Source organism: Planococcus citri, chromosome 3 (assembly GCF_950023065.1).
Source record: "Planococcus citri chromosome 3, ihPlaCitr1.1, whole genome shotgun sequence".
Classification (NCBI taxonomy): Eukaryota; Metazoa; Arthropoda; class Insecta; order Hemiptera; family Pseudococcidae; genus Planococcus; species Planococcus citri.
In genome coordinates, this window is record NC_088679.1 from 35,644,051 (window position 1) to 35,664,814 (window position 20,764).

The 20,764-nt window shown below is 34.9% G+C and overlaps 1 protein-coding gene across 3 annotated transcripts in view; it reads left to right on the top strand.

The window, feature by feature from the left end:
- Mrtf (Myocardin-related transcription factor) overlaps positions 1-20,764 on the top strand; it is a 136,128-nt gene that overhangs the window by 96,658 nt on the left and 18,706 nt on the right. For all 3 annotated transcript variants that reach the window (XM_065354852.1, XM_065354850.1, XM_065354853.1), the window contains exon 3: positions 8,356-8,421. In XM_065354852.1, the coding sequence (XP_065210924.1) occupies positions 8,356-8,421 (66 nt within the window). The remainder of the gene's footprint in view (positions 1-8,355; positions 8,422-20,764) is intronic.

A 20,764-nucleotide genomic window follows, 5' to 3' on the forward strand; every position in this document is an offset into this window, starting at 1 on the left:
CAAACTTTTTGCATCATCGAAAATTCAAGAATAGTGTTTATTTTAAGTTTTCAATTTTTCACGGTTTTTGCTCTTATTTTCTCAGACCAAAGTTGGAGGGTAGAAAAATGAAAATAATGTTAGGTATTTTACTTTTGACAAATTATTAATTTTTGAAAGCTTTTGCCCAAGCTTTGCTTACGCTTTCATTCCTATTTAAATATTATTATCCGAAAAATATTGTTGACATTTTTAAATGCTGAAGCAATGAAAATCAATTTTTTGCATAAGTTTTTTTACTTCTTGAATCATCAATTTTTTAAAGCTTTGCTCTGGCCTGTTCAAACAAATTTAAATTCTACAGTGCAATTTTTCAAAAAAATTTGAAAATGAGAAATTAATCTCAGAAATTGAAGAATCATAACCAAATCAATACCTACAGGGTCGGTGCTTGGTAACAGGGCAAAAAAGTGCAAAAATAACGAATAAATATGAGAAATTGCATTCATAAAATACCAAAAGCACAAAATTTTGGAATTAAAATTTCTTACATTAAAATTTTTTTTTTGAACTGCACAAATTGTAAATTTTCTGACGCTTTCGCTTCGACCTCACTTCACTCACGGAAAATTGAAAATGTTCTGTTCTTTTTTCGAATTCGGTTTTCAAAGGCCAAAAGGGTAAAAAAAACCACAAAAAGTAATAGGAAAAATTTGTGAATTTTTGAAAATTTCTTGTCATGTACAAAAGCATTGTTTTTGAACATTTAACATGCCCCTTCCAAAATTCACGCCTGAACAAGTTCTCAAAGTAATAGTGCATAAGTATTATTAAGTTGCTGTTTAATTAGGTGGGAGGATTTTTTCTAGTGTTGTGTGTTAATCTTAATTTTTTTCAATTTTCATTAGGTATGTCAGAAAATATAATAATTTGGGGTGTGATTCCAATTTTTTATTCTTTTTAATCGAGAGGGGAGCAGACAAATTTCAAATTTCTTAGGAGGCAGGGGAGAGGGTGTCTTTTCATCACGCTCCCCCCCCCCCCATTTTCAGACACTTGTGCACACCAACACTGCATAATTCGAAAAACACAATCATGTTGGTCTGAAACAAAATCACTCACAAAAACATGAGGTATTGAGGAACTCGATTAGGTATAATATGAAAATGATGAGCATAGTGCTAATCATGAATCTTTATTGCTTTCACCTTCCTGTCTTGTCATCTATAAATAGAATTGCTATGCCAATGCTGTGTTGCCCAATTTCGGGCACCACAATGCAGGTATTTGAAAATCACTGAAGGGCACCACATTAACCTTTAATACAAATTTTTATATTAGAAGGCAGCGCCATCTGAATAAAAACATCAAACACTATTTTGACTATAAGTATATAAAATTAGTCCTTGTGGTGCCCACCAAAAATTTTGTATTTTTACGTTAGAGGGCATGCTGATCAATTTCCGCTATTTTAAATGAGAAAACCTTGTGGTGCCCGATTCGGGCACCTCAAGCCCACAACTGGGCACTACAATGACTACCTATACTTAAAACGGGCACCACAATGACTAAGATTAAATCTATCATAATTATGCAATTATTGTTTAAAAATGTGCAGGTGCATTTGCCCATCTGACGAGGGAACTATTTGAGGTGCTCATTGGAGATTTCAATGGGAATTGAATTTTGCAAAATTATGAGTTCTAGAGCCCTCGTAACTAAAATTTTTGAATGCCAATTGATTAGTTAATTTTGCAAAAAAAAAAAAAAATCATCTAAAGTAGCCACTTTTTAGGACAAGTGCAATATCTTTGGAGAATTATGATATCGAGAAAAATTTGTGAAAATCCATCTACTGCGAAGTACTGAACTGAAATCCTACTGATGAAAGTACATAGATAGAAATTAGAAACCAATTAATAGAAAAACTCAATCTGAACATTCTAGATGAATTTTCTATCAGGGGGAAAGATAGGATGCCGGGAAAGGGTCTATATTACAAAAAAACAAAAAAAAAAAAAAAAGGGTTTTCAACTGACCAAGTAGACGACTGACCAATTAGACTATTCAAATGTATGCACTCGACTTTAAAACTTCAAGTTCATTTTTCAGGGGTTTCCGATCATAATTTCGAGCTACCAACCAGATATTCGAATTTGAGAGCTTAAAATTGTATATAATGAGCTTGAAAAGCTCAACTTCATTGTTTCCATCAAAACAATAGTTTTTGAAGGGGCGCCAAGTGCAAAAGTTTGCGTCCTAAGAAATTTTCAATGGGACCTCTTTTGTAAGAAATTTTGTGTTGAGCACTTTTTGTTCTGTAATTTTTTTTGTATCGTGTATATTTCTGGGATGAAAATGCACAAAAATCAAATTTGGAGTTCCAAAACTTCATGAAAAAATGATAATACGAAAAACAAAATAAAAAGAAAGTCGATGAACATTTTTTCATTTCAGTTTTTGTCTTAGAATTTCTGCGAATAATCCCATTTTTGGAAAAAAAATCATATTCTTGCTGCATCGATTTTTTTTAAAAATTTTATTTCATTCGTTTTTTCACCTCGGGTAGTTGGGGGGGGGTCCGCATATGGCCGGCATTCCTCAAGAGGTAAAGGGGAAGTTTTTTCTAGGGAAGAGTTAGTTATTCAAACTATTCATAGAAATTCTGACAGAAATTTAACATTTTTTCATGTCATGTTTTTCATTCTTATTTATTTATTTGAAAGAGGAAAAGGGTCTTTCTTTAGACGAACATGAAACTTGAAGAATCAGGGAAGGGTTTGTTTGAAATTAGGGTTATTTGAGGGATTTTTCTGATCAGAAATCGCAAATTTCTGAAAATTGTCGCCGATTTTTCTTTGACCAACATTTTAAATTTTTTTCAATTTTTGAAAGGCTCCGTACTGGGGAGATTGCTTGGGGAACCGGTGGTGATTTTTAATTGAAAATGTGGCTAGTTATTCAGAAAAAATTGGGTGCATAAAATTAAAATTTTCAAATTACACTTTTTTGATTTTTTTCAACTTAGGAGGCTTTTAGCCCAAAACTTGATTTTTCGCCGGAATGCAGAAATTTTCAGGAATTAGTTTCATAAAAACCAACAATAATTTTATAAAGATAGTAGGTAGCTAAAAAACGCCAAAAGACCCAACGTCCACTCCAACTTATGTGGGAGTTTGCTACCCTAAAACTTTATCCTTGCGCCGTCACGAGTAGGTAAAGTACACACATTTACTCATACACTATTCAACGCAGCTCTTCTCTCCTCCCCTCGGCCCTCATCCTCATCACTCCGTCGCAAATTCTAAATCCGTGAATGGAAAGTTTTCTAAAGTTGGTATTATTTCTAAACAGAATGTTACCATGTGGTTTCTTTTCAAACAAGAAGATATAAAAGCTATAATTTTAGATGCTGCTCGTGTATCTTGAGATGTTTTTCAGCCCGACGAAATTGTAGGTACGTAGTTGTCGAGAATGCTGCAAAAGTTTTTTTCCTCGTGTTACCTTTTCTTTTTTCTATCAAGTTTACACAACTGATGCGTTGACATTTTCAATGTCGAAGTAAGAGTAATGTAAATGAAAGTGAAACATTTTCAGGTTGGGTTTTTTGCGTAGGTAAGTAAAGTTTTCCCGCAATGAAGGGTAAGTTTGACAATAGAATTGAATGAAGAGTAATCTGTATTTCTAAACGAATCGTGTGAGAATTTTCGCAATATTTGACCCATTTTTCTTCTCTTCCACCACCCTCAAGTCTTGTTTGTATTCAGTGTTTACAAAGATAAATTATGAATGTTTGTTTTTTTTATGTTGCATTATTATTCCATGAAAATAATTTCAAAGCATCCGTAATTTCAATTTAGACCAACTTCGCTGCTTGAGGTGAAAATTTTCCATTAAGAAAAAAATTTGGCTTAAATACCCATATTATACATTTGACGCCGAAGTATGGCCCAGTACACACAGCAAATGAGAGATCTCTACACTAAGTACACATAACGACGCGATTTTCTGTCATTCAAACGACCATTGCGGTGTTCACGAGGGGGCCCCGGTAGGCGATTAACACTTGAAAATTATGGTAGAAAATTTACGATTTCATTCGACCTTGGTATCTGCCAGCTCTTGACGCTTGGCACTGCCGCCTTTGAGCGATAAATTCAGGATGCGCATGGACGATTACGTAAATGCTTCTACATCAGCGACTGAAAAAAGAAAAAGAAATAAGCTCGATAATGATAGCAATGAAGAAAATTAAATACTCGAGAATACAATATCGCATAATGTACATCTTACTCTTCTGTCAGCCCCTGTTCTTTTCTTTTTCTTCTTTTTTCTGCTGAAAATAAAAAATTCTATGCTGTTGAAATACATATTTTATTAAAGAGTACGATGCCGCGGTGCCCTTCGGTTGTCTCGCAAGGAGAAAATTTTCCCAATTGACAAAAATTTGGATAAAAATGCTAGATAATAGCTAGCTAATCACGCTACTATTGCGCTAGCGCACTAGCGTGATTTTGGGACTCTCTGCTAGCTTTTTTTCGCCAGTGTTTCACGCTAGAAAATCACTAGCGAAAAGCTAGCGTGTTCGTTAAAAGAAAGCGAGCCTCAGCTAGGAAAAAGCTAGCAGAAAGCTAGCGTTTTGTGCAGTTTTCGGATTTTTTTGAGCGATAAAAACGCTAGCAGAACATGTTGCTTCTTTCTCAGCTCGCTATACGCTAGCAATCCACTAAATAAAATAATAATCACCCATTAAAGTCAAAATTTTATTTTCAAAAATTAAAAGAGTGGGGTTAGGTACCCTCAATTTTGAGAATTTCTTCACGTCTGAATTCCCCTTATCACAACGAATTTTTTAAGACCTAATTTACCTACGAAAATTTTCCTACCTAATTAACGGGGATTCGAACCAGCAACCCTATGTTCCTAACTACCTACGCTTAACGACATGGCCACGACGGAGATATTTGATTCAGGCCCTCCAAGTATTGATTGTGTATCACTGTACAAGTTTGTAATGTGGCATTTATTGGATTGCAGTGTGTGAATCAGTGTTTCTCATTGCAAATTTTTTAAAGAAGAATGTTCATTATCAATCATTTATCTATAAATTGAATTTTCAGTTAGGTAGGTAGACCTACCTACTTAAAACCTCAATAAAAAATTGAAAAATATCCATCATAGTCCAGGAAAGTTGGATAAAAAAAAGGGTCATTGGGAAACGTGAGGTAGAAAGTTTAAAATTGGTATACCGGTCCATTTTTATGTGCTGAACACGAATCCGATGAGTCCCCGCTCGTCCCTGGTGAGCGTTCTCCCCTATTGTGGATCTAAGCCCCCCAAACCAGTTTTTTGCAATTTTCTCCCCCGCATTGCATTTTAGCGAAAAATATGTGGTTAGATAAAAGAATCTACGTCAAATTTCCGATCTAGTTATATATCAACTTTCCTTCCACCCCCAAGGGGGCCGGAGCTGGAACCATTCAAATGAGAGGGGTTGTCTAAAAAACACAAAAAAACTATCGGCGCATAGGAGGGGTGAAACGGCCCCCCGAGAGCGTTCGGGTTGATACTAGCATGGAAAGTGGGTACCATCGAGAAGCTACCGCGTGAAAAATTTTAGATCCACACCACCTCCTCTTTTTGGGAACCCCCCTTTTTTGAAATTTCAATAACACTTTTCTCAGCTCCATTTCAACCGATTTTGAAAATTTTTCTGGAAGTTATGTATATCCTTGGTAGGTATCTCCACAAAAATTTTCAACCCTCTCCCCCCATATTTACCACTCAAAATGGCGTTTTTTTCATTTTTTTATGCCTATTAACAATCAAGATTGCGAGGTACAATTTTGGAAACACGTTTTTTGGATGTATTCTTGACCCTCAGACATCATATACTATATTCGAAATTTTTGCTTTGGTGCGCCGTGGTGAAAAACTTGGAATAATGTATTGTAGGGGGATGGGGGGTGAAATGGTAATTTTGAGAAAAATGATTATCAATGAGTAGGGTATCGTTTTCATATGATTCAATACCGCTGAGCACGAATATGACCTCAGATTTTCTGCTACACTCACCTACCCCTCTCCAGAGTCCCTCAGCCCCCCTCAATTTTCACGATTTTTGAAATAAAGTTGTATTGATGACATTGGTTTTGTTGCTATGGGAAAATTACATAAGTGCATTGTTATTGTACATAAAATTTCTCGTAGAATGAGCTAGAGCACATGACTCCCCCCGAGGGGGTGGACCCTTGGTTTTTTTGCTACACAGAAAACGTTACAAATCTGTATGTGTACTGCACTGTATAGGTATACAGAGCATATGTGGCATAATAATATTCATGATAACTGTAACTTGAGTGCGTATGAGTATGTATTTTATAATTCAATGACTACCTACATGAAAAATCACGAGAAAAAAATATGGTAACGAAATACTGATAAAAAAAAGTAAAGAATGTTATGAGGGGGAGCCATGTGCTGTAGCTCATTCTACGAGAAATTTCATGTACAATAACAATGAACTTATGTAATTTTCCCATAGCAATGAAACCAACATCTCAAAATAACTTTATTTCGAAAATCATGAAAATTGAGGGGGGCTGAGGGGCTCTGGAGAGGGGAAGGTGAGTGCAGCAGAAAATCCTAAGTCATATTCGTGCTCAGCGGTATTGAATCATATTAAAACGATACCCCACTCATTGATAATCATTTTTCTCAAAATTCCCATTTCACCCCCATCCCCCTACAATACATTATTCCAAGTTTTCACCATGGCGCACCAAAGAAAAAATTTCGAATATAGTATATGATGTCTGAGGGTCAAGAATACATCCAAAAAACGTGTTTCCAAAATTGTACCTCGCAATCTTGATTGTTAATGGGCATAAAAAAATGAAAAAAAACGGCATTTTGAGTGGTAAATATGGGGGGAGGGGGTTGAACCCAACAATGTTTCATTAAAATTTCAAAAATCCAAGGGCAGGGGCATTTTATCTATTTTACTCTGGAATGCCCTTTGAAAACAAAGACTATAACCGTAATCATGTGATTGTGACGTCATGCGTCATGAGTAGGAAAGCTAGCAAAAATTCACTCGCAGATCGCTAGAATTACACGAGCAAATCTAAGCATTTTCAAACTAGCTCAAGTGCGCGAGATGATCGCTTGCTTTTCGCGAGCATAAAACGAGCAAATCTAACCATTTTTAAAGTAGCTGAAATGTGCTAGATGATCGCTAGCTTTTTGCGAGCATCTGAAACGCTAGCTTACAATCGCTAGTAAACTGCTTGATTTGCGTAAGGAAGGAAATGTTGCTAGCTGGAAATCGCGAGAAATTCGCCAGATAAACGCGAGTCAGCGAGGTAAACGCGAGGTTCCGCTAGCAAAACGCTTACGATTTTGTCAATTGGGTTCAAGAACATTTGAGTGAAAAAATACATTAATTTGGTACTTATGATGTTGGCACTGGAATTATATGTATTTCATTTGGTAGAAAACATTTTCATATGATTGTACTCTCTTTCACTTTCTTTCTCTCTCTCGTGTAATTCGCGTATACTTTTCGTAACACGATGGATTCTTTTTTATTACACGCGGGGTCGTGTCGGGATTTCGTATTCGTATGACGTATGTACACTACTCGTACTTAACATTTTGGGTTCACTTATGCCAAACCTTGAATGTCGAATGGTGGAAATACTCGTATGTTGTATTGTTTCCGCGTGTAATTGTGAGTTTTGATGATGGAAATTCGCGGAATGCGGTTTAACTGTGTGAAAATTTCTGATGTTCTGGGTGTACACAAATTTCGCTTTCAAGTCCACTCTGCGGTATACTATGGAAAGGATTCACATCTCGTATAGGTATATCTCTATGACGATGAAGATGTTCGTATGGTTAATCTTGATTATAGGTACAACGAAGAGATAGCGATGGAAATGGCGTACAGAGTTAAACACTGAGTTAAGAAAGACTCGGCGTTTGTTTATCTGCCGTGAAGAAAAACTAAATGAAAAGTTGTTTTAACGAGGATGTGTTTTAATGGAACGAATATTTCGAGCTCGTCAGTGTGTCTGTTTATTAGGCGAAAATAGAATTCTGAAAATAGTCGCTCATTTGCAATAATGATTTAGTTTTTAGGTTTGTATGGGATTTAATATGTACGTGTCCCCGTGGCCCCATTTACACACAACAGTCGAGTAAAAAGTGTATAAGTAATGGGTTAGATCAAATTGCACATGTGTCTGATCTGCTTATCTCGAGATTTCGGAAAATTCCTACGAATTTGAAACCGTCAGAGTAGAATTACTAGCTAATCTATATACGTAAATCAGCTGATTAGCGTTAATGTTTTTTATTTTTATTTTGTTGCAGCTTTGAAAGTGAAGTTGATGCTGCGGCGTCCTATAAATCAACTTGTTGCTCAAGGCATCATGCCACGTAAGTTTTCAATATTTTTTTCGCATTATTTGAATTTTTCCCCGTGGAATGAAATGATTTTATTGACGTGTGTCGTACGTGAGATTTCAAATGATGAAAAAAAAATTGTGTTCTGTTGTTACTCTCATCTGCCCGATTATTATGTAGGCCACCTAGAACACTGTGGCGTTAATTGATGCAATAAATTTTTAATTCATTTAATTTATAATTTACTTCTATAAAGACCATCTAACGAACGATAAGACCACCAAAAATTAGCAGGATTACGTGTAGAAATTACTCGAGAGTATAGGGTATTGGTGAATTTGATTATGATTTCTATGAAGTGGTCCGAATGTTGGAATTTCTCGGTGAGCCCAAAAATTTCAATGTTGTTTATTTTGGTAAATTTTTGAGAAGTTTTGCTACTTCAATAAATCATGAATTAAAAATTCGGAGGTTCGACATTATTTTTGGTGAATTTTCGTGATATCAACATGAAAAATTATTCCCTTCTGTCATTGAATTGATCGTCATGCTTCTGTCTGAAGTCTGCAGAAAAAATTCAAATTTTTTCATTGATTTTCAATTACGAGGGAGATAGGTATTCAACCGACAGAAACATTTTTGAACCCGATGCAGCCTCATCGGAAAAACTTACAAAAATATCACCAGCCAAAATTTCAACTACCTGCGTAGTGAGTACTATAAAGTACATTTTTCAATTTTAGGTGAATTTTTAAAAATTGAATTTGAGCCAAAAATGCGAAAAAAAAACATAAATCTACTAAATTGACATAGAAAAACTGAAATTTGGTGTATACCCTATTTTGACCCCCTTAAACCGATTTGAAACAGCTCTAAGCAGTTTGAATAATTTTGGAGCCTCCAGTAGATTTATGTACTTATGTTGAAATTTCCACAAAAGCTTATCCAACGAAGTTGGAAAGCTGAAATTTGCATCAACCCCAATTCCATCGTGCTTGAGTTCGTTTGAAGTGGTTTCAAGTTGTTCTTGAGTCTCGATTTTAAATTTTTTTAAAGCTTACCAAAATTTGAAAAATGCATTTTAGCAACTTAAATGTTGACTGGGTATGTATTTTTGTATGCTCTTTCAATATTCCTGTAGGTAGGGATATAACTCTTGTTAGACTGGACTTGAAGATTGATTTGGACATCAGTACTATGAACGTTAGATTTTCAACTGATCCAATCAATTTCCACATGTGTAAGCACTGAACAGCTTTAAAAAAATATGGAAAAAAATTCTGGAAATTCCAAATTGGTAGAAATTCTTGATTTAGAAGTCCTGAAAGGTCAAAGACCTGATAGATTTTAAAGAAAAATTACTTATTCGATTTTTAAACATTTTACGTTTTCAGTAGAAAAAATTTTAATTTTTTATGAAAAATCTTGATTTTTGAATTTGAAAGATTTTATTGAGAATCGAAAAATCATTTTTGCCAGCTGAAATCTTGGTTTTGAAAATGTTTTTGGTTGATACTTATTCGAAAGTTGAACTTTTCTTGAAATTTAGGCCAGATTCCTCCAAATGATTCTCTTGTGAGAAACAGTTAACTTTCTGTTGAAGAATTTTTTTGTGTTCAGAATATTTTGAGCTGAGGTTTTTTAAATTTATTTTGGCTGAATTTCTTTCAATTTTGTGAAATTCTGCTCAATATGAATTTCTTATCTTTTTAATAAATATTTAGGTGAGATTCCTTCAAAAAATTTTAAAAAACATATTAATTTTCAAACTACATTTTTATTTTTTTAAGAGAGGCACTTCAGTTGAAATTCTCTTCCAAAATTTGCTTCGTCGTGATTATGACCTTCAACAACTTAAAATTTGTGATTTTTTTCAACTTGTACTTACTTGATGTACTCGTATTGTGGTAATTTTAGCGAATTTTACCATTTTCCCCCCTCTTCTCTCAGCTTTCTAAAAAATCACGTTTTCTTGTCTGTATGAGAACCACGTGAAAATCAATTGTAATTCAGACATTGTACAGAAAGTTAGTTTTTCCGATCGGTGTTTCTAAAACTACGACAAAATATTAGGTATTGGGAAGGTCATGATTTCGACAGTCAATGCTATTATCTGATTCAATCCCAGCTTTTATAGACCCTAATATTTTATGGAGTAAAATAAATATAGTGTAGGATAATTTTCAAAATTTTCAAGCTCTCATTTTGTAACTTTGTCTCAGTTAAAATCACTCATAAACCTGATATGAGGAAATATGCCTTCATCGCCTAAGCGATGATTAAATTAATCATCACCATAGAGATGATGAATAAAATAACCCCCTTAAACTGCAAGTTCGGTAATGTGTTAACTCCTACTACTGTGCTACTCCTACTACGTAGCTATAACGTAATCGCGCGCAGCAAACGCATAGAACGCATCCGATGCACCCAAAAATAGTATAAATAGAGCAACACGGACGCGAGCCAAACTAGATGTATTTTAATCAAGTTGAACTTGAACAAAGCTCGTCGCGAAGAGTGGTTCTTGGTCAAAAAGTGTACTTATGTAGATACGAGTAGATGAAGTCCTCTATAGGGCGTTCATCCCTTTTATTCAATCTTCGCCCACTTTTAGTGGTTAATATGTTTCTCGTTTTCGTGATTTACATTATCGTATACATAATTAATCGCGTTCACACCGGAAATCATCCGATTATGCTGGCCATCGATGATTATCCTAGAAGAATAGGTACCTCGTGTAATACATTGCTGTCGACCGGCCTAGTATTAGTGAGCCACCCTGAAAGAGACAGTAGAAGCGGACATTATGTGAGCCTTAGTGAGTAACTTCACCACTATTTCCGAAATTGCATGCAATTTCTAGGGTACTTAATTACCCATCCTCTGTAATTAACTAACGCGTGTCGTATGGTATAAGCTTGTGCATGTACCTATTATAAAATAACTCTATAGTTATTCTATACTCTTTGATCTTTATACCCATTTTAATATGTATTTGATTTCATTATTTCTGATTAACAATAAACATATTATCACTTTAGTGTAATTAATATGAGTTTTATTGGTAATTAGAGATTATTTCTGTGAAGAATGAGCTGCATGACTGAAACCTCTCCGATATTTTGAGCTAACCTGGCGAGGCGTAAATTCACTACCTTAGGGAATATTTCTTGACTCAATCACGTAGGTAGGAATTATGACAATAACCATCTATATCAATCTTGTCAGATCTCACTCTATCATATTGGCGCCTAACTTCCGCGTAATTCTTCCGAAAATTGCAAAATTTTCAGTCCGACTTACTAAAATACCCACCCTTAAAAATCTAAATTTTTTCCAAAATCTTCAAACTTTTCGATTTTTTCAAATTTTGTCAAACTCGAATTCCAAATGGTTCTCCTAAAGAACACAATTCGAGTGAAAAAACATGATTTTCCAAGATATGTTGCATGTCAAAATTGACTAATCACTTAGTCTGGCGCCTGACGTGGATGAACCTCTCTAGAAAAAATCATACATGCCACAAATCTTCGAAAACTCATAAACTAAAAAATTTAAATTTACCAAAAATTAAATTTTGATCTTTCTTGAATCCAAAAAGCTCGAAAAACGAGCATAATTCAAGCCAAAAATTACGTTTCAAGGATAAGCCTTTGACCTTTGAATCTCAAAGGCCACAGTGTCTTACAAAAATTAAATTTTGACCTTTCTTGAATCCAAAAAGCTCGAAAAACGAGCATAATTCAAGCTAAAAAATTACGTTTCAATGATAAGCCTTTGACCTTTGAACTCAAAGGCCACTGTATCTTAAAAAATTAATTTTTGAACTTTCTTGAATTCAAAAAGCTCTTGAAAAATGAGCATTATTCAAACTAAAAATTACGTTTTGAATTAATCTAAATTATAACCTTCCAAAATTTTTGATTTTTTTTTTCGTTTTGATTTTTTTTAAACTCTTGTACTCCACTAAAAATACGTTTTTTGCCTCGAAGTCTCGTAGATAGGTCTTTAGGTAAAATGATAGCTCATATTTTAGTGAGAAAAGTTTCAGTACATAATGCTTACTAACACAATGCTAAAATAATGTAGTATATTTCTATGTACATAAAATGAATTTTTCCAAACACTCTTTCGTGCATAAATTGCGAATAGGGGCAGGAAAAGATTCTAAAATACTTTTCGATTCATGATTTGTAAAAATACAAGTCCGAGTCAAAATAATAAATTCTTTTAAAAAACGAAAGTGGTTACTACTCACTGACCTACATGGTGGGTAGGGTTCCGCGGCTATATCATGCCAACCGAGAAAAAACTCCCTGCTGAGCAAGGTGTAAAACCTGACTAGTCTCGAGGGAGATAATTATCTCGAGAATCATGGTAGAATCGCGGTGCCCTGGTCACTGTGTGTTTCTAAAGAATATCATTCATAAAACAATAACCAAAATAAAATCTACGTAAAATTTTGGCTTTGTAAAAAATTAATCTCTGACTTACATGGTGGGTAGGGTATTGCAGCTATATTGTGCCAATTGAGAAAAAACTCCTCATGAGCAAGGTGTAAAACCTGAGTAGCCTCAAGGGAGACAATTATCTTGAGAATCACAGTAGAATTGTGGTACCCTGGTTACTGTGTATTTTCTGAGAACATTAATCTCGAAATTATCACCAAAATTTCATCTAAATAAAATTTTGAGATCACAAAAATAACTAGTCTCTGTCTTACGTAATGGATAAAGGATCGCAGCTATATTGTGCCAATCAAGAGGGCTTCTCCCAATGAGCAAGATGTAAAATCTGACTAGCCTCATGGGCGATAGTCATCTTGAGAATCACGGTAGAATTGTGATACCTCATTCATTATGCACTTTTGAAAATTTTTAAAATTCAAAAAATTCTAAAAATTGCTGTTCTCATAAGACTCTCATGAAGGATATTTTACTCACAGAGAATCATGGTACTCCCCATGAGCGATTGGTAAGTTTGTCTCCTAAAGTGAGTACTCTACCATCATGTGAGTCTAACTTTGAAAAATAGCAAACAAAAATTCTCAAAAAATAGCATAAAAAAAAAAATTTTTAAAAAAAAAAAACGTCTATATAACTAAAACAGTAATAGAACAAATTTTTTCAAACACTCTCAAAATGCAAAAATTTAGAATAGGGACTAGGAAAAAATTTTAGATAAGACCATTAGACTCGCGATTCGTAACAGTACAAGTCCGAATCGAAATAGTTTAAATATTTTTAAATTCAATTTAATTGCTTCTTGACCTAACTAACTCATTTGTGGTGTATTTTTGGACATTTCTATGAAAGTTACGATGACGAAAATCTGAAAATACAACACAAACAAGGTGGAAATTCTTCCGAGGTTAATTTTGTTCCAAATGGAACAGATTAGCCATCTGACGAATTCGGACCAAAAATTAGGGCAAAATTGCTGTTTTATGCCAAGTCAGAAGATGAAAATCTGACAATTTGACAGAAAAATGCAAAATTACCCACAAAAAGCAAAGCATAAAACTTTGATCCTTTTATGCTCGTAACTAAAGTGTTCAAAATTCCAAAAACGTATGTATAGTTAGGTTGAGAAAAATTCACTCAAACTCATTCCTCCCTTATGGAGTTCAATGACAACTTGAGTGAGGCCACCCAGTTTTAAAATCATCAAAGTGTCATAATTTTGATGAAAATTTTTTGGCCACTTTAATTTAGTTATTCTATGTACCTAGTAATATTTTAACAGCTTGGTGTATGGGTAAAATAAGCAGTTCAGCTCATTTTATCCAGGTAGGTACCTAGAAACAAATTTATTTCTTGCTTTTTACAGACGAAAATCTGTAGAAAAACGGAATAAATTCAGCCTATAAATAGTTCGTTGATGTTCTTTCTGTAAAAAATTTTCTCAAGTTACCAGTGAGAAAATGGTCAAATAGCCTGCATGATTTGGGTTATTTGATCGAATTTCACACTGGCTACATTTTCTGTAAAAATGTACCTATCTGCTCACTCTATTTTGAATCTGTGTACGTTCAAAATTTCGAAAATCTAGCCCAAAAAGATCGTTGCAAAGACTCGAAATCTCCGAGGAAACTTTTTAAAAATCATAGGATAAAAAATATCTAAGTTCTCAGTAGAAAAGAGCGCGATCTTTTTCCATATAAAATGCATAGGTACCATACCTATAGAGAATCTTCTTTGTATCCAGCTCATATAGCTATATACACGTGCCTTGGCCTTACAGAGCCTTTACTTTCGAATAGGATTCTTTGTTTAAAAACTCCGAGCCGAAATATTCTCACGAAATCATAGCGCCAGTAAATAGTCATAAAAATTAATAAGCAAGAGACTCGAACATCTTTCGTTCAAGGCGTTGACATTTATTGCTTTAGCAATAAAAACTGTCACTATTTGGTCACTTTATTACACCTATTTAAGCAAAATATACAGAATCTTCTCTGATACCTGAGAACACCTTTTTGATATAATAAAAATGTCATCATTTGATTACATTTTTCTTACCTATTTTTTGGATATAATAAAAACGTCATGATCCAACTACTTTATTACACCTACTTGCTGGAGTATATAGATGCTCGGCAACGAATACGTAAACGACTACTGAATACAGCATAGATACATAAAGGCTGCCTTTATTTTCGTCGCATGTAAAAACTAACCATACTAATAGCCATAGAATTAATTGACTTAACATTTCAATATTTTTTGCTTTTCTATGCTGGCCACATGGGAAACTGGAGAATATTAACACGCAATATTTTAAATATTCTGCTTGACATTTTGACAGTTTTTGACAATTTATTACCATTCAATATTTTTCTGACATTTTTATTATTCTTATACCTACAAGTATAAGAAAATGAAAACATACATAAATACAGGAGCTAAATACTCCGATTCATTTTTCAAAATCTATTAATTTAATCATTAATCTGTCAGCCTGATTGTTCTATGCATGTGTACATACTAACAATAAATAAATACTCTGATTAATTTTTTCAAAATTCAATAAATCAAGCCATTAATCTGTCAGCTTCATTGTTCCATGCTTATACACATACTAACAACCCTTAAAATACTCCAATCAATTTCTCAAATTTATTGCTTCTGTCAGTCTTTATTTTTTCTATACTTACAAATAGAAATAAATAGAAATCACATACTAACAATAGTCAAATACTCCGATCCATTTTTTGTAATTAATTCATATTTTTTGATTGTTTTCTGACAGATTTATGTTTTTTACAATTCAGCCAACATACATATTTACAATATTCTTGCAACCATAAATTACAGAAACCAGACATTAATTGCTACAATTTCTGACAAAAATGTGACATCTTGACGGATTTATTGGTCAAAATAGGGATGATTCAATGAGTTTAAATGATCAAAGCCATAAACTTCATCCAAAAATGAGAAAAATGAGCTTGAAATAGACTTTTATTACTCAAAGCGGAGAAATTTAGCGTGAGAAAACACATAGAGCTTAATTCTCACGATCTTTTGTGGGAAAAGGACTACAATGAAGTTCCCACCAAACCTCCAGATTTCCACTTCTCTTTTTTGTCAAAATAGGCATCCAAAATCACTATATAAGCTCAGACTATCCAAACAGTTAGATTATTTTCTGTGTGACTTTTGCTCAAGTTAGACTTTCGCGTTGGACTTTCGTCTGCACTTAGTATTTCGTGATTCTATGAACACTCCTCCAGCTTTGAACACACGCAGTAGGGTGAGTAGAAAACCTTGTAAATTTTTTGAATTTCGTAAACGTAATCGGAAATTGGTTTTAAATAACATCAGTGAAATGGAACAGGAAAATAGCCAAAATTCCACTCACTCTGTCTTTAGTGATCATTCTCAGACATATGCTAAAGAGCATGTATATGAAGATATGAGTGACCTACAAACCCCAAGTGATGAAGGGATAGGTACCCAACAGTACTCTCGCCCCTTTGAACCAGAGCTTTTTAAAGATACTACCAATGAGCAAGTATTTGCAATTTTTCAAAAAACTTGGGACTGGAATGAAAAAATTGATGCCGAAGTAAAAAAGAATTTTGAAAATCAAAAAGATAAAATTCAAAATGCCACAAAGGTAGCATGCGAGGCAAAGGGAATTGGAATTTATGTCAACTCTAAACTTGCTGATCTTGCAACCCAAGCTCATAACAACCTGAAAAAGCGCAAGCTACAACACATGCGTCTCAAGACTCAATTCTTTCGCAATCCCAACCCTCTACTTCAGGGGCACAGGATGAACCCCCCAGCGTAATAAAAAGAGCAAGAGGTCGTCCACGTAAGAATAGGGCAATTGAATCTTCGTCTCAAGAGACTATTTCGACAATCGATGATAGCCAAGACAGTCAGGATAGCCAAGATTCTGACGATGAAATATTTTTGGATGCTCCTATGACGCTCCAAAATTCACCTGATAATGACCTCTCCAATGCTCAAAACCCATTGGACACCCCACCTGACTCTGTAATTCCAGAATCGCAACCCAGCGAAACTTCAAACGTTCCTAGGGCAGGGGCAAGTGCTCAAAGGCCTACCTCATTACCAACTAGGACACGATCTGAACGAGTTCTCGCTAGATTACGAACAAAACCAACGACACACTGGAAAAAACAGCTTGAGACAAAATTCCTAAATTACGTATCTGATAGCGACCAAGAGCCTATTGCTCGTTTTTATGAGATGGTTCCTGATGAAAAATCAGACGATGAAGGAAACTAACCATGGAAAACCTAATGCTTTGCAGAAAATCCACCACTTTTATCGTTGTGAATTGAAAGATGTACAAAATTTCCCCTATCATATGTCCTGCTACATCTTTCCACCTCAACAACAACCACTCATTAAGACTGAAAAGTGTACAAAAACCCCAAGATCATATGTCCTGATACACTTTTCAGCCATAACAAAAATTCAAAAGATGAAAAATAATCTCACCAATAGCTAATCATCGCAATTAAAAATTCGCAAAATCACAAGATCTAGGTCTTGTTACATTTCTTAATCACCCATATTTTTTTTTTGTTTGTTTTAATCACAACACACACCCAACAAGCAAAGCATTCAGGATAAGTCAGTGTAAATATTTTTTTTTGAGTCTTATAACCCATTCTACTATCCTATTATGGCATGTATACTTTTACAGATAGAAAATTACAATCTAAAATTGCTTGGAAGTACACCAAAAAATACCTTATCATATGTCCTCGTGCATTTCCAAGTGAAAACATTTTCTTTTCCTCTAAATTCAAAATTATATTCGATCATTAATTCATTTTCGTCCTCAGTACTTTGTCTACAAGTAAGTATTCTAAGACACTTACCAAGAACGATGTTTTTAACTCGTAATTCCGACCCTAAGTAAAATACAATCCTACATCACTTGGAGATATGCTAAATACTCTACCCTATATCCTTGCATACTTCCAAGTAATAATGCTCCTTTAACGTAAATGTAAAAATCACTCGATTTCATTATCACAAATACACACAATAACCGATTCCTTTTTATGTTAATCGTAGTTCTAGCCCTTGGTAAAATACACCACGGATACATAGCAGGTAGACGAACCCGGAACCCAACTGTGTCGTTTACGTACACAAACATCAACAACGCATCTTCACACCCCGAGTTTGTTACTCCAAAACGGTAAGCGAGTGTGACATTGACCCTACTACATCTCGTCAACACAGAGCGCAAACACCCGCATATGACAGCTGGAGAAGAATACGCAAACGAACCCAAATAAACATGTACACAGATTGGTCCGAGATTTGCTACCCGATGACTTGGGAAAAGAATACGCTTATCAAGTAAATTAAATACGATTTGCGAGTATTCCATGAAATAATTATCTTCTCAATAGCCCATATACCTATCTTCTTTTCATAAAATACGAATTCAAATACTCGCAAACATACCTAGATCTAGGTCCTGGTATGTTATAGAATGATATTTCTCCTAAACTTATCCATATAGTACACCCTTGTTCAAACACACCTTACAATATACCTACTTCCACTCAACCCAGAAATCATTTTTTTTTTTTTTCCTTTTCCTATTAAAATCTTCGACTCGTAATCGTAGGTATAATATAAGCTGTACATATATGTAACCTTAATTAAAAATCTCTCGCACACAGCATTTACTGCCCAACAACAGTAAATGCCCTTACGTAATATTCTACACAGTGTGTTTATTGTTTCAGTATACGCCACAATATGTAAATATCATGCCACTATAGGATACTGTACCATGTCCCCTAATAAAACCAGAACGATCTTCTCTAAAAATTGATAACCGCATGGTTCCCAGCGCAGCACAGAAGACAATTTTGGTCAACGGCGCGAGTAAATAGGATTGCTAGCTGCTCATAAAAACGTCAAATAAGTTAGTACCTCGTTAAGATATCAAGTAAGGTACAAAAATTCGAGCAACACCGGCAGCATTATAGATGAAATAATCGTCTACAGTGCAAGCGATAAGCCTGCATTACTTCGACGATTCATAGCGATCTCTACGAATTCGCTACTTTGAAAACTGAACGATGTGCAAAATTCCATGCATTTTATTCGTCTGGCAATCTTGATTTTTTTGTATAGTCAGCTTTTTTCGGAAAATTCAGTTCATAGAAACTTAGAATGAAGTCCAGACGAAGCGCTACCACATCCAGAGAAACCATTCGATAAAATAGTCAAAAGCCATAAAAACTTCAACAGACGGCGATACTTGTCACTCATATTTTTCTCTCTTATATTCGATTATTTTATTTTTTGATAATTACCTCGCCTTCTTATCTACTTCTCACACACAAGTGTTCTTACAATCATATACGCACCAAAATTTTATGGATTTGGAGGTGGGGACGATTTTTTTCATCTAGCTGTATCATCCAAAAAGATAGAAAACTGAAATAAAGGTGCTACCTTTTCTCGAATCTCACCTCATTATATGTAGTGCTGGGATCCACACGACACCTCTCGACTTAGCTGTGGTAAGTTTTGACTTTACTTTACCTATTCGATCCGAGTTTGCTTTATATCTCAACTTGATCTAGCTGGCTTATATTTAAGTAAGTTAGTTGGATCTTTTGCATCGAATTCGCGAGTGATTATTTGTATCTTTGCACCAAAATATTCAGTCTTATTATTTTTTACAATCTTTTCCTCAAAAATCCAGATTTTGAACACAATTTCACCTGATCAACTATTCGATCAATATTGTCAACTCCTTGTTGACAATCTTTCGTTTCAATCGAATCATTCAGCGTGATTATAATTTTGTATCGAACCTCCTTCGATTAATTCTTGAATTTTTCAAATAGAGTTTTCGGCCATCTTTCCAAAAATTCATTCGAATCTTCGAATATTTCCCTGAACCGCCTTCAATTCTTTCAACACCACAGTTCGATTTTTTCCCTAGAAATCATGTCGTATTGCGAGATTATTTGCGACCAGTGCAAGCTATCTTTAGCACTGCCCGGACCATTTGCAAGGGCAATTCATGACGATATCTACATAACAGCATGTAGGCACCTTTTTCATTTTGGATGCCTATATCGCTTGTATATAAATTCCACTACTAGAACAGAACAAGGTGCACAATGTGTCCCCTGTCCTCATCCGTCATGTAAGCAAATGATCTTAGGATCTGATTCTTTCTTTGTGGATCAATCCTTACGAATATTCCAAGTACTCAACACTGACTCTAGAGTCCAGTCTTTCGTAAATCAACTCGCATCACAACGAGATTACATCACACGTATCGAGATGGTGATGATTAACGAGAATATTGAACTAAAAAATCAGCTAGAGGAGTATCGACGAGAACACTTCAATTTAATGACTCGATACAACTTGCTCCTAGATCATCAGATAGGCAATCTATTTTCGAATATACGTCCGAGAATAAATTCCTCAAACAATCCTCAACCTTCTTCTTCTCAAACTGCATCCGTCATGCCACAATCTTCGACTTCAAATTCCGATGTACCGCAGTTTACATCTCCCCCACCACTGTGGCGACAATTTCAAAACTCAGCACAATCTTCTTTCGCAAAACCACAAGCTTCTTGTGATTCTGCACTGATTCAAAGACCAGAGCCTGTAGAGACCCCAATTCCAACGATTGTCACTCCTCGACAACAAACTGTACACGCTGGTTCATTAACCCAGCCCATAATCTCTCAACTCAAATATGTAGACGTAGTTGGAACACCTTCCACTTCGTCAGACAGCTCTAGAGCCTCAGGTTCCGGCATTAGTACGACTTCGGATCGCGTAGCTCCTACGACACTACGATCCAAAATTTTCCCCCCAAAGCCAAAAAAGGG